At 35.9% G+C, this 16202-nt stretch overlaps 1 protein-coding gene across 1 annotated transcript; it reads left to right on the top strand.

The window, feature by feature from the left end:
- Positions 1 to 8235: 8235 nt before the first annotated feature.
- LOC306844535 (proteasome inhibitor PI31 subunit-like) lies at positions 8236 to 15834 on the top strand. Its single transcript, XM_079376752.1, has 7 exons — positions 8236 to 8608; positions 8827 to 8979; positions 9093 to 9175; positions 9732 to 9920; positions 13307 to 13360; positions 13622 to 13780; positions 13887 to 15834. The coding sequence occupies exons 1-7, from the start codon at positions 8480 to 8482 to the stop codon at positions 13936 to 13938; spliced, it is 819 nt and encodes a 272-aa protein (XP_079232878.1). The 5' UTR covers positions 8236 to 8479; the 3' UTR covers positions 13939 to 15834.
- The last annotated feature ends 368 nt before the right edge of the window (positions 15835 to 16202 follow it).

Here is a 16202-nt window from a genome sequence, read left to right as displayed (position 1 = left end):
TCGAAAAATTTCAAAACATTGTAGTACCATGATGGAGTCACATACACTGGGGTTTTGTTGAACATGGTACCATGGTACTATCATGGTATTCACACAGTACATCAGTACTGTGATGATATCACAAATCAAGTTTTAAAAAGTACTGTGGTATACCTACTATGGTTTTGAACCATATGGTACCACATAATATTTCATATGGTACTTCAGTATACATATATCATGGTATTCATCCCTCCCCAAAAAATATGGTTATACCATGGTATATTTTTTAAAAGTGATATCAGACGATAGCCCTTGCAAATCAAGTATCAAAAAGTACTGTGGTATACCGACTATGGCACCATGTATGGTACAATTACTATAATACTATGGTACTAAAATTCATGTACCATGGTATTTTGTATGGTACTCCAATAGTGTATTTTCAAAAAACATGGTACTACTACGGTACACGTATAGAAAACATAGTAGTAATGGTATGTGTTCGTAGTTTTTGTAAGTGATGTAAACTGCATGGTACGTGAATATGGTAAACATTCATTACTGTGGTATATGTCAAAGTAATATTTATCAATCATAATTATCCTTACAAAAAGTCCTGTGATGCATCAGATGGTATCTGTCAATGTACCATGATATTACTATCTGATATCATTACTGTATCATGGTATAGGTGTGGCTTTGATAATTTTGTACCATTCGAGAACAACCAAAGCCTTGTGTCCCGCACGCATGCAGGCTGATATCACAAACCCAAGGTTGTGAACTCTCGAATCGGCTCTGTGTTTGATAAGCGGGCTGAAAGAGCATGGAGGGGGGATAGGCGCCGCTGCGCTCATGACATCCCACTAAATACGCACCAGATGCGGTGGGTAAGATACCGGCCGTTCAGAGGCACGCCATGAGGCAGTGGCACTACACATCTCTGTTGCGCTCTCTTCCAATCAGTGTAACTCCACTGGATTCAAAGCTCGCCGTCAGCTCTGGGTCTGCTGTGATGTCAGGGAGCCCACTTCCCTGCTGGTTCTCGTTTGTTGGATTGTCTCTCTGGTTTCCTTTGAGGCTGATATGGATGCACTGAGATGGGCAGCTCTCCACGGCCTTGAAGTGCCTGGTTCTCAATCTAATCACAAGATAAAGACACAGACTTACAGATGCATAAAAGATATTACATAGCTACCGTTCTTTTTTTCCAAAAAGGTTTTTAGCTTTCAGCATGTCTTTTAACATCTGTAAACAGTCAAATCTCTTTTCCCTTTACCATTTCCTTTGACAGAGATCATGTTTTACATAGGACTGCCATAATGCATGCATTCATTTAACAGAAAGGTCCATTCAGAAATGAAAACTGTGTCATTATTTACTCACCTTCATGTTGTTCCAATTCAGGATGAAACAAAATAAGAGGTTTTTTTGGAGAAATGCGCAGCTCTTCTCCATGAAACAAATGCTTATTGAGACCTTGGCCTGTCAAAGCTCCAGAAAGGACAAAAAAGCATCAAAAGGAACCATAGAAGTCTCTGTGCCGTATGCAAGTGAAACTATTTTTTGTTTTGTCATTTTTAAAAAGAAAAACTATTTCCCAAAGGGAGAAAAAAATCAAGATACATTCTTTAAAATAAATAAATGTTATTACTTTGTTGCGGAAGATATTCTATCTTGTTTTAAGGATGATTAAAGTAAAGTAAAGTAAAAGTAAAGTCGTGACGTATTGTCAAGTATGGTGACCCATACTCGAAATTGGTGCTCTGCATTTAACCCATCCAAGTGCACACACACAGCAGTGAGTAGTGAACAAATGCACACACACACACACACACCGTGAACACACACCCGGAGCAGTGGGCAGCCATGCTGCGGCGCCCGGGGAGCAGTTGGGGGTTCGGTGCCTTGCTCAAGGGCACCTCAGTCGTGGTATTGAGGGTGGAGAGAGCGCTGTACATTCACTCCCCCCACCTACAATTCCTGCCGGCCCGAGACTCGAACCCGCAACCTTTCGATTACGAGTCCGACTCCCTAACCATTAGGCCACGACTTTCCACGATTCCATTAGATATTTAAACTTTAATAAGAGAAAACTATTTAATAAAGCTATATTTTCTAAGCTTCTAAGCTTGTTTTTGGATATTTTGTTCTACTGGAAAACAAAAGAAAAAATGATTTTACAATGCTAGTTGTTATGTATCCAACTTCCAATTTTTCCCAAATATAACATTTTTATTCCTCGCAGGATGATTTATTTGCCTCTGCCAAAAAAGTCAAATCTGCTACTGCCTTTTAAAGTGGTAGTTTCATTTAACACTGACCTGCACTGTCACCTTCTTGTTTCCCTTAACTCATTCATCAGTTCACAGAAACACTTAAAACACAGACATACTGATGACTGACACTCTAAAGTCTGCAGGTCTAGAGTGAAGAATGCACAAGGAATGCATGAAACATTCCTTCAGTATTGCCCAGATGGGATGTGGGAGTGAGTTTTGAAGACATCATATTTCTGTCAAACTCTCTGAAGCTGATTAAAATGTAATGTTTATTATTAATATCCTTATGATTATCAATTTGATTCATAAATGTCAGACATTTCCAAACTGAACATTTCAGCTAACAGCCAAGTTTAATAGACAGTTTAGCTGATTGACAGGTTGAAGAGGTGTATGTAACGGTCTAGCAGTATCTGTCTGTAAAAGAGAAAGACAAGAAGTGGAGACTCACTCTGAGGTGCAAAGAAAAGAAGTTCAAGTTTTCACAGACAGCTCAGATAGATAAAGTAGCAGGGCATCTCAAACGAGGACCATATGCTCCACCTGGACTGTGTGTAATGTGCTCAACAGGACAAGAGCAGCCAAAGCACGCTAACAACGTCTCATACTTGGCATGCAGATCTCTCTGTCTGTCTACTCTATCTATCTACTCTCTAAAATTGTATTTATAGTTGCATGTGGATTTTTACGGCAATGCTTTGAGGATTTCACGCATTCTTTGGTAATGTTTGATTTTACTTGTCTTTGCAACCACACTATTATAATTTTGTCATGCAGTAAAACCTTTACTAACTAACCACAATTTATAGTTGCAGAAATGTTTTTGTGTCTAAACTTCTGCAGATATCTGAAGCGATGCTTGAAAAACAAAACAATTTAAATAACACAATTATTTAAATGAAATAAAATAAGACAAAATAAAATAAAATATGGAAGGACTAACTGTCAGATGACTCTTCATCAGATTTTATTTGGATGTTTTATCACGTGACTCGTTGTGTTGTGATAAGTAGCTTCTGGCTTTGATGTGCAACTGAATATCTCGTTTTTCATCATAATGACGCGCCAAGTCTGGACCTCATTAGGTAACCAGCTGAAAACCTTCACACATGGTGGCCTTACTGTCAGAAAAACCTGAACCTGTGTGGACCAACCTACTGAAACTATGAGCTCTTATTCTCTGTATGTGATCTGAAGTCAACATATGCCTTCAAGATAGCAGACTCTAGACCTTCATACCTATCGGGCTTACAGTAAATCCTCAAGACTTTGAGAACTGAACTCATCTAATCTTTCCAAGCTGAAGACCTACAGTCTTTAACAGGAAAATGAAAACACCTGTTTCGGGTTTTCCTGCATGTCTGTTCACTGCGGCGAGAGGAAAAGCTGACCAATGCTAGAGTCTTGTGGGTGGTTACTAGGACGTTGCTATGGAGGGATTTTAGAAATTTGCAATGTTTCTACAGCATTTTTTTCAGGTGACTGCAAGTTGTTAGGTGTAGTGTGTGCGTTAGGCTTGATTGTTAGCATTTGACAGTCACTTTGGATTAAAAAATGTGTGCTAAATGACAATGTAAATCTATACAATTTTCTAAAAACAAGAAAACATCAAACAATTTTGCTATTGCAAGATTAATTTACAATGCTACAGGCATTTAGGTGATTGCATATACAGGTCCTTTTCAAAAAATTTGCATATTGTGATAAAGTTCATTATTTTCTGTAATGTACTGATAAACATTAGACTTTCATATATTTTAGATTCATTACAACACAACTGAAGTAGTTCAAGCCTTTTATTGTTTTAATATTGATGATTTTGGCATACAGCGCATGAAAACCCAAAATTCCTATCTCAAAAAATTAGCATATTTCATCCGACCAATAAAAGAAAAGTGTTTTTAATACAAAAAAAGTCAACCTTCAAATAATCATGTTCAGTTATGCACTCAATACTTGGTCGGGAATCCTTTTGCAGAAATGACTGCTTCAATGCGGCGTGGCATGGAGGCAATCAGCCTGTGGCACTGCTGAGGTGTTATGGAGGCCCAGGATGCTTCGATAGCGGCCTTAAGCTCATCCAGAGTGTTGGGTCTTGGTCTCTCAACTTTCTCTTCACAATATCCCACAGATTCTCTATGGGGTTCAGGTCAGGAGAGTTGGCAGGCCAATTGAGCACAGTAATACCATGGTCAGTAAACCATTTACCAGTGGTTTTGGCACTGTGAGCAGGTGCCAGGTCGTGCTGAAAAATGAAATCTTCATCTCCATAAAGATTTTCAGCAGATGGAAGCATGAAGTGCTCCAAAATCTCCTGATAGCTAGCTGCATTGACCCTGCCCTTGATAAAACACAGTGGACCAACACCAGCATCACTGACTGTGGGTACTTGACACTGGACTTCAGGCATTTTGGCATTTCCCTCTCCCCAGTCTTCCTCCAGACTCTGGCACCTTGATTTCCGAATGACATGCAAAATTTGCTTTCATCCGCTGAGCAACAGTCCAGTGCTGCTTCTCTGTAGCCCAGGTCAGGCGCTTCTGCCGCTGTTTCTGGTTCAAAAGTGGCTTGACCTGGGGAATGCGGCACCTGTAGCCCATTTCCTGCACACGCCTGTACACGGTGGCTCTGGATGTTTCTACTCCAGACTCAGTCCACTGCTTCCGCAGGTCCCCCAAGGTCTGGAATCGGTCCTTCTCCACAATCTTCCTCAGGGTCCGGTCACCTCTTCTCGTTGTGCTGCGTTTTCTGCCACACTTTTTCCTTCCCACAGACTTCCCACTGAGGTGCCTTGATACAGCACTCTGGGAACAGCCTATTCGTTCAGAAATTTCTTTCTGTGTCTTACCCTCTTGCTTGAGGGTGTCAATGATGGCCTTCTGGACAGCAGTCAGGTCGGCAGTCTTACCCATGATTGCGGTTTTGAGTAATGAACCAGGCTGGGAGTTTTTAAAAGCCTCAGGAATCTTTTGCAGGTGTTTAGAGTTAATTAGTTGATTCAGATGATTAGGTTAATAGCTCGTTTAGAGAACCTTTTCATGATATGCTAATTTTTTGAGATAGGAATTTTGGGTTTTCATGAGCTGTATGCCAAAATCATCAATATTAAAACAATAAAAGGCTTGAACTACTTCAGTTGTGTTGTAATGAATCTAAAATATATGAAAGTCTAATGTTTATCAGTACATTACAGAAAATAATGAACTTTATCACAATATGCTAATTTTTTGAAAAGGACCTGTATAGCTAAAGATATAGATTTAGCTCCTTTACCAAAATCTTTGAGATTTTTTCACATCGTATCATAAGCCAGATAAAATCATAAGTCAATAAATGTAAAAGCACACCTCTATTCTGCATTTAAACATTATGTCTGAATGAAACAATGACAAAAGAAACTATTGCTGGTTGGTTTTTATATGTCGGTCAGATTGTTCTTGGCCAAACTAGGCTGAAAAGTGGTCTAGTCAAAAGTCTTAGAAATGATACTGTTGCCATGAATTGTCACTTTTCATTAAAGCAGATACTTTTGAGTACACATCAGACAGCAGCAAAGACTAATGTAGATGGGCAGTACTGTACCTTTCTAGAAGGTGCGTCATGAATTATGAACCCTTGAACTTTGAGTGGCATCATACAGAGACGACACTGAGCTGACGTACAGGCTCTTGATTGCTGTTGGCATCAAATACACATCTGGAGGCCATAATGGCAAAAGGAGGCTTTTTAAAGCTCCCTTAAGAGCAAATGGGTAGTTGACATGAAAGTAAGATTTTTAAATGCTTTTGAAAGAACTCTCTTATGCTCACTAGCTGCATTCATTTAATCGAAAATCCATTAAAACAGTATATAGCAAAATATTATTAAAATTTTAGTATATTTTATCATTACTCCAGTCTTCCATGTCACATGATCCTTCAGAAAGTTGGACTGCTTCATCTTTTTTTTAACATTATGTCTTTACTTAAAATTTTTAGCAACTTAATGCATCCTTGCTAAATAAATTTATTAATTTCTTTAAAAAAAAAACGTACTAACCCCATTAAAAGACTACATGAAAAACTTAAATTCATACATCAAATTGCATAACTACTCACAAAATCACAGCACACTTCAGTGACCACATTTTCAGTATTGTGGTTCATAGTTATATACAGCTTTTTGTTTAATACAGTATTTATTGTTTACTAGAGGAGAAAGTCCCAGAAATTCTGTCAAAGCAGAAAATATCCAAGCAGTGAATCTATGTGTTCTTTAAATTAAAGTTAAAAGGTTCATGGGGCTCTTGTAAGTGCTGTAATTGAATGTAAGCCACACTGAAGTGTTGGTTAGATAGCAGGCCTGCGCTCTGGAGTAAGCTTCTGTGCAATGTGTTTTCAATGTACTGTAAGTCAAACCAGATGCTGATGTTATTGATATTTTTAGCTTGAGAATGTCAAGTAAAGCCATGAACAATGAACTGGAATCCTTTCGTTCGTTCATGATTTTAAAGCACCACAAGATTAAAACGCTCACTTGAAGGATTCTAAATGCACTGCATTGTGATGTAGGGGACGGTTGCAACACTTTTTGCATTTCCTTTAGTTTTTCAGAGACTGTTTGCATTAAAAAGACAGGATTTTAATACAATAAAGCAACATTAGTCGGCTACTCACCCACGTTGCTGTAACATGTGCACATATGATTATATACACATAATTGAATAAATAAAGTCAAATGTTGCAACTGACCCCACAACAGGGGACGGTTGCAACATTCATTAAATTGTAATTAGAACCATTCTTAAATATCATTTTGCAGTGTCTTTATTTTATTAATGCATAGATATGGTCTTTAATAAGTTAAATTGGCTGTATAAAAACAAAGAATAGTAAATGTGAAAAAGAAAAAAAAATCAAGTAACGTAACAACCTTGTCTTGGTTAATTATTACAATACATTTGAACAACAAAATATTAATTTAATCAGAATCAAGACACTAAAACTTAATAATAGCCTACTTCTGTTAACATCTGTGAAAGGTTACTGAACTAAGGCCAGTTGCATGAACTTAGTCACTGTCTTAAGAACTAGTCTGACCAACTAGCAATGTTTTAACTGTCCCCACCCTTGACAGCCGTGATAAAACTTGGTATAACCTAATAGCTTGACACAATATCTTTGACACATGCTAGCTATGCCTATTAGAAGCTAAGAAAACACAGATATAAATTATGTTTTTACAATGCTTCACGCAAACAACTTAGTATGACAAAAAAAAAAAATCTGATGATTAAAAAAATACTTTTTTCTACCATGAAAATATTTTTTTTTGTAAAAGGAATGGTCACATGTGCCTGATTTCATCCAGGAAGGATGGGGGGCTGATTTAGCATGTGCAGTATGAATATCATCACTGTAGCTCATTCCTGATTGTAGAAATAAGCCATGTTGCAACCGTCCCCACTCTCCCCTATATTATTGTTACCTTAGCCAACAAAATTTTTACAATGTAAATGAATATTGTAGCCAGTAAATATTAATTAAATAAATACATACATAAATAAAATAAACATAACTATTTATAAATTAATATCCAGTGGACATTAAATGAATGAATTATATATCAATTTATGAAAAGGCTCTATTATAAACAGGTGGTGACAGAAAAAAAAATAATAATAAATAAATAAAAAAAAACTACTTAAATGTAAAAGTACTGTGAATGGTATATTGTGATCTTTTATAAGACAACACACTTAACTCCACAGACAAAACGCCCAACTATTGCAGGCAAACAAACCGTATTAATTCGAATAAACTCTAAAATATTCGGGTTAAAGTGCATGTAATTAATATAACGGTTGCTATATTTTATCACTGTCTGAAAAGTGACAGCGTGTTATAAATCAGAATTTATAAATAATCTATTTTTCAAAAGTGTCCTGTGTCCCTTCGCTTTTAATGTCAACGGAACGAATGTTCAGTCGCTTGTTTCCAGTCGGGAACATTTCTGCTCGGACTGCTTCAGCATGACAAACAAAATTAGAAATAAACTATTTAAAAAAAACCCACAGACCTTGCAAAACGCTTGTAATATTACAGTTTAAACTAAATATTTAGTGTGACAGCTGCAGCATCCATACGCCATGCATTCAGCGTGAAGTCGCTGTTTATTTTCACTCAGACAGCGGTTTGTTTTGGTTTCATTTATTCGGAATATCAGTGTGTTTAAAGATGGCTGGACTGGAGCTGCTCTTCAACTGCGTATCAAACTCTTTAACCTGTTCCCAAGATGCTCTGATTTGTTTCGTACACTGGGAAATCGTGAAAAGTGGCTATAAATGTCTGGGCATTGGAGATGAGGTAAATCAGTTTATACGTGATAATCTGTTACCAAATATAGAAGGCATGTGTGTTTACTGAAATGTTAAACACACAAAAAGACACTTAAAATGTCTGATGGTCATTGCATTGCATTAACTATCAAGCCAACAAGCATCTGCAGCAAATGCTTTGCTGGTTTGTTTTGGTGCAAGGTATCACAAACATTTGCCTGATTAGAAATGATCTATTTTCCACAGCCTACAGATGAAGAGAAGAAGACAGAACTGCTTCCCCCCGGCTGGAATGAAAGCAAGGATCTGTATGCACTCAGATACAGATCCAATGATGACAAGTCAAACCTACTGCTCAAAGCCTTCACCGTGGATTCAACCCTCATCTTCAATCTAATGGTAATTAAGCTGCATTACATGCAGTTCAGTCATTACTGCGCTGCCTGTCATCACAGATGATAGATTAATATCAGACTGAATGTTTTTTAAACTTATTTTTCACATCTTTGCAGGACTCCAAGACAGAAAAAGTAACCGATCTCACAGTTAATGTCAGTGAGTATGTTGATGAAGGCAATCTGCAGACGTTTGAAAGGTTTGTGAATTTATTTGGTGCAACTGTATGGTTTATATGCTCTCAATCTGTCATGAGTACGAATGTCTTTTCTGACTTTTTTTGACATTTCAGGCAAGACCCATGTTAATAGAGTGCAATATGTTGCAAAATTTACTTTATAGTAGGATGCAACTTTTATAACAATTATATTTACTATTATTTAGATAATTTATATTGGCAGACATACAAATGTCTTTATTTTTGAAAGAAGCATGACCAAAATTTACAAAGTTACAAATTACTATTTCTATTTTAGGAAAATGCTGTTTTTTTTTTCAAACTTAGTGTTCATCTGAAAATCTTCAGTGTTGGAAATCACATCAAAAGTAGTATTTCTTTTTCCATAGTTTTCTGGACATTGAAATTTGTTAAAAAGGGCTTAATTCTGCTAACATATCTGGAATGGTGGCAATATCATACATGCTCTCTAGCTGTCAGAAATCATAAAACATAACAATAAAATCTACAAATACATGGATAGATTAATCAAAAAGAAATTTGTACATGTTCTAACTTGTCCATTTTGCTCTTTCAGTGTGTTTAAGAACACGGACGAGCTGATTACGAAGCTAAAGTCCTCACTGTTGCCCACTGAAAAAAAGGAGCGTCAAGGAAAGACAGAGAAGAAGACAGAAAGTGAAAGAGCCTCAAACTTAAGGGACCCTCTCAGTGATCCTCTCCTGATCCCAACCAGAGGCCCTCCAAGAAGACACCCACCTAATTGGTGAGCTTTCATTGCATCATTCCTTTCCTCATGCAAATTATACATTGGTTTTCAGAGGTAACAACTTTTTAAGGGAATTTTGGGGTAATTGTGCGATGCAGTCTGTAGAGATTTGTATAGCACAGTTGCCCTAACAGCACTTGAGCAGCCAGCTGTTGCTATGGTTACCGCCTCAGGTGATCCCAGCTTCTGTTCACAAACACGTTTGATGGCAGGTGAAAATATATGCACACTGAATAATTTGTAATTCCACTTTTGTGGTCTGTACAGTTTAAAAACATTGCTAGAATATGAAATCTGACCCTGGACCACAAAACCATTCTTAAGTGTCAATTTTTCGAAATTGAGATTTCTACATCATCTGAAAGCTGAATAAATAAGCTTTCCATTGATGTATGGTTTGTTAGGATACAATAATTTGAAAATCTGGAATCTGAGGGTGCAAAAACAATCAAAATTTGTCCTTACCAACGCATATTACTAATCACAAATGAAGTTTTGATATATTTATGGTAGGAAATTTACTAAATATATTCATGGAACATGATCTTTTCTTAATATCCTTATGTATTTTTGGCTATTGCTACAAATATACCCGTGCGACTTATGACTGCTTTTGTGGTCCAGGGTCACAAATAAGGACCTTAATATTTAGGAAGGTCAGTCCCATGCGTTTATGCTTTCATGGTCTTTATGTCTAATATAGAATAAATAAAAAAAATGCACAGTTAGTGTCATGAAACTTTTAGAATTAAACTTTTCTGCAATAGAGTGCATTAGTTCCAGAAGTATTTTGTCCATTTATTTTTCCCATTGGGATTAAAAAAAAAAAAAAAGCTTTGTTAAAGAGTTAAAAGCCATGAACCAAACCAAACAGCTATTACGTGATTCACAACATAACAAACTTTAATTTGAAGCAAAATAGTGTTTGTAATTGGCCAAAAAGACAAAGGTACAAAACTTTGTCCTTAATGGCTTTAGTGAGGGAAAGAACTACAGTCCCTTGAAGCACTGCAAATGACATAATTCAATTAAAAACAATGGTGAAAAATATAAAACTATTCATTAAGTATTTAGAGAGTGTAGGGAGATGGACTCGATTACATAATTACATACATAACCTCTCTTTTGGTGTGATTTCCTGGCTGTGACTCTGATTGGTGCACTCTTCTGTTCAAGCATCATAGGTAATGTAGTTTTTCTCCACAAATGCTGCTGTTAAACACAATTGTTTTAAAAATACGTTGAAATAATGCACATGCCAGTTAATAACCTCGGATCTCACAGTAGGTCTGTCTTTAACAGTTTACAAGTTATCGTTAAAAATGTATAGAGAAAATTAATGAAGTTTTTACTTTTACTGTTTTTTTTTTTTTGTTATTTAATGAAAGAAAAAACACATTTAAAGAAACTGCTATTTATTTATGTGTCTGTTTAGTTATTTATTTGTTAGAAATTTAAAATAAATATTAACTTAGTATTTATTTAAAATGCTATAATATTTAAATGTGCAATTATTAAAACAAGTGCTTTAAACTAATGCTGTGAACTGTTCTGAGAATAGTAACGAAACTCTAACAGATTAAAAAAGGTCTTTGTGCTGCTTTGCCTCGCCTCCATGTTTGTCTGTAAATGAAGGTGTTAGTATGTGAACGGTGTTATGGGCTGCTTTGGGACTTTGAGGGTGAGTTGTGTGTGTTTTGTAGGTGTCAGCTCATGTCCTCTGTCTTATTTAATATTTAGCAGCGCGAGTCCTGCGAGAGCTTTCTCTGCCGGCCTGTGTCTATTTTTTGAAGCACTGAGGGCTTTGTGTGTCTGGCACTGCAGACTGTGGACTGAGAGATTGGGTCAGAGCTGCCCAGTGCCAGCTTCACTTCCATTAAAAACAGCCAGTTTGGGGGATTTAGCAAAGTCTGCTTAGTTGAAACACACTCAAACATTTATATATTTACTAGAAAGGAGCCGTGGGAGATGGCAGGCTTCGTTCTGACCTGATTCTCTCACCTTTATTTCCTGTTTTCTCTGCAGTCTCTATCAAAAAATTAGATAGAATAGCAAGAAGAGAGACTGCAGAGTGGGGTCCTTAAGGTCATGGCAGAAACCCAGAGATGGATTTAGGTGTTTGTCTTCCACTTCCCCTTCCTGGGTTCACAGTGACCCCTATCAGATTCTTTATGATGTCAGCGATTTATCGACTTGCTGTGGGCGATGTGATGTCATTCGTTCAAACATGCTCTGCTGCCAGCACTGTCTCGAGTTCAAGCCAAAGAGTCTGTAGACTTTCAAAACACTGAGCTGAGTCACACTGACAAATGTTGTGCCACAACACGCACTGGATAGTTCCTGAAAAATGAATCCAACAAATCGCCAAAAATAACGATCTTTGATGTTGTTAAAAACTGTGGGTGTTTGGCTGTTTGCATTATTCTGTCATTTTATATATATATATATATATATATATATATATATATATATATATATATATATATATATATAAAAATAATGTGTGTGTGTGTGTGTGTGTATATATATATATATATATATATATATATATATATATATATATATATATATATATATATATATATATATATATATATATAAATAAATAATGTGTGTGTGTGTGTGTATATATATATATTATATATTAATGAATAAAACACTTTTATTCAGGAGGGATGCATTATATTGATCTAAAGTGAGAGTAAACACATTTATAATGTTACAAAAAATATATATCAGGTGAATGACGTTTTTTTTTCATATGACATTGAAAACTGAAGGAATGGCTGCTGAAAATTCAGCTTTACATGGCAGGAATAAATTTCATTTAAAATTTATAGTTATCTTAATTTGTAATAATATTTCACAATATTACAGATTTGACTGGATTTGTGATCAAATATATGCAGCCTTGGTGAGCAATGAGCATAAGAAGCTTCTTTCAAAAATGTAAAAAAAAAAAAAATGTAATGACCTCAAACATTTGAACAGTGGTTTATATATGTATGTATATTTATTATGTATATATAAATATACACGCATACAGTATATATTTTGAAAATATTTCCATGTATATATTTATATTCATATAATTTATATTATATAAAAATATTTTAAATGTATAAACTTAACATATTTTTCTATATGAATGCATCTGTATGTATTTATATAAGCCTAATAAATATACACAGTACACACACATATATTATGTAAACAAAGACTTGGATGCGATTAATCATTTGACAGCACTAATACACACACAATTTTGTAAAGAAAATTTTGAAAATGTTAAATGCAAAAACTACAGCTTTATTAAGACTTATTTTCAATATAATGTAAACTAAAGCCTCTGAAATGTCTTTCTTTGTGTGTTGTTTTCTTAGGCCTGACCCGATGGCTCCATTTGCTGCAGGCGGAGCCGATCTGGACCCTTTCGGGTGAGAAATCCCATCAATTATTTGTCAAAAGAGTCATCTGTAAATGCATCATGTATGTTGACCTGCAGTTTACAGATGTTTCTTGCTGATGCATCAAATATTTGTAGATCACCCTTACGTAGAAAAAACAGCTGGAAAAACTTGGTTAGGCTTTTTAGAATAACAGATTTCAAAGAACATTTAGAACTCAATTGAATAAGTGCACCTTCAAGGAACGACCGTGCTCGCTGAATTATTAATAGTTCTTGGTTCTTTCTCCAGGGGAAGAGCAGGAGGGATGATCGTCGATCCATTACGTGCCGGGTTTCCTCGCTCAGGGTTTGACCCCTCCTCTGGTATTCCTGGAGTCCTTCCCCCCGGCGCTGTGCCTCCTGGTGCCCGCTTTGACCCCTTCGGGCCGGTTGGGCGACACAGACCTGGGTAAGAGCTTTAATGGGATCTTTACAGTTCAGTTGTTAAACTGGCATTACCTCATTTGACCTCATGTCCTCACCTCTGATGCCATTTGTTTTGCTCTACCTTTCAGGCCAGACCCTGATCACATGCCTCCTCCAGGATATGATGACATGTTCATGTAGACGCACTAATATCCCATAGTTCTCGCTGCTCTGCAGTGATATGCACTTTGTGTTTGAATAAACTTGCTTGTGGTGAAACATAATTACTCTTAATAATTCTCTTACAGAATTATTATTAAAACAATAACATAATTGGTTATGTTAATATTGCCAAAAAGAATAACAACTGATAATTCCATTTTTTTTTTTCTGATTGTGTTCTTCTCTTTTTTTGCTACTGACTCATGCTGCAATTCTAAATTAATACATTTTTTTTTTATATTTAGAATTTTGTTGTGTTTTGTCATTTTTATTAGTTTTAAAATAAATGAATACATTTTTATTAATTTTTATTTAATATGTTTAGTTTATTTACTTTATTTTAGTACATCAAGTTAAACTAAACAAAAATGATAAATGTTGCCTTTGCAAATATAGGTTGAAATTAAATGAGCTTAAGTTATATATAGTGTTAGTTCAGTTATCATTTATTTTAAGTACAATTTTCTACTCTATAGTTTTAGGTTTAGTTAATAACTGCTTGGGGGTGAGCTGTTTTGACCTTGACCATCCTAGCAACCACTCTGGTGCACCAATCGCATTTTCTTCAGAAGAGTAAAAATATAGTTTAAATGTGTTATCAAATGATAAAAGTGCTTAGATTTGTGTGGGGGCTTTTCTCCTGCGTGCAACTGCATGAACTTGCTCTCCAGTCTCTTTAAAGTATCAGTAGATGAAAGCAAAGCTTCTGGAGATGGTGGCTTCAGTGAGAGGGACAGTAGCAGCAGATGTAGTGGAAATCAATGCCTGTAATAGCCACAGTGAGTCATGATGGCCGCAGTGTCAATGTGACTGTCCTCTACTGCCAGAGCTAAAGACACTCTCGAGTGTCCTCTAAACATGTCTGCACTAAAATCACTGAGAATTAAGTGACAATTGGTTCAGGGAATTTAGAAGATATAGTACTGTGAGTCACAATAAAGAAAAATACTGTTGTGCTTCACATTTAATGGGAAAATGTGAACCACAACGTGTCCAAATACACCATTTGAAACCATTTTCACTCAGAAATTGCTAGTCAATTTCACAAATAATTAGAGAAACAGCCAGACAGATTGAATTAAATGTGAAATTTTGAAAATGTACTCTAATACTCTTTCATCCTAACTTTGATCATTCTGTGTATTGGTTTATTATTTAAAAGCTAACAAACCTGTTTAGTATGAAATATTTTGCTTGTGCTATTTTTAAATAAAATAAATGCCACCGTTATCTTGTGCATGATACATTTATGTATTTTAGGTGTGGCTGAAGTATCCAAATACTGTACCATGCTAAAGTTCTCTGTCGGTCCATGTCCATGAATGACTCGAATCAAACAGGTATAGCAGCAAAAAGATTTATTTCACGCATGGAAACGGTATAAAAAATGTGACACATTTGCCTTGAACATACATGAAGTGGTTAAAGACTTAAAATGCACAGCTCACATTGTACATGCAATTCAAACACCCTCGCTGCTCTCTACATTAAAAAACAGAGTGATCGACTCAGAAGTACAGTGGTACTGCATTTCATTTGAATACATAACAGTCTGTTTGGCCCACACAAGTATTATGCACATCATTAAGCCTCTGCGGTGCTTGTGTTTTCTAGGAATTCTTTATAGCCTGACTCCATGATTAACCTTCACAGATTGTACAGTGATGATAATTTAGTAACAAAGATGAGCAGCTGCTTCTAATCAGCACAAATGACTACAAGCCCCATTATTGTGCTCATTTGAATAGCATACAGTCATATTACACATACTTTATCTGCCATATATGTACATTTTCTGTATGCATGTAATACCCGAATAACCTACAAGTACATGTTGCAGTACACAACTGGATTGAAATAGCCATATTTATTCAGGACATGTCTTCAGGATTCTACTTGCTGAGTTGAATTTTTAGGTACACTACCATTCAAAACTTGGGGTGGGTAACATTTTTTATTCCTGTGATTTATTCCTGTGATGCAAAGCTGAATTTTCAGCAGCCGTTACTCCAGTCTTCAGTGTCACATGATCCTGATTTCCTCAAAAAAAAAAAAAATTATCATCAATGATTCAATTTTCAAAACAGTTGTGCTGCTTAATAATTTTGTGGAAACTGTGATTCATTTTTTTAAGGATTCTTTGATGAACAGATGATGAAAAAACAGCATAATCGGAACAGAAATTAAACTATTTAAATGTCTTCATTGACCCTTTTGATCAATTTAATGCGTCCTTGCTGGCC

The sequence above is a fragment of the Barbus barbus genome (genome assembly GCF_936440315.1).
Source record: "Barbus barbus genome assembly, chromosome: 25".
NCBI lineage: Eukaryota > Metazoa > Chordata > Actinopteri > Cypriniformes > Cyprinidae > Barbus > Barbus barbus.
Note: the sequence above shows the minus strand (reverse complement) of the source record. Positions and strands in the feature narration are given on the sequence as shown.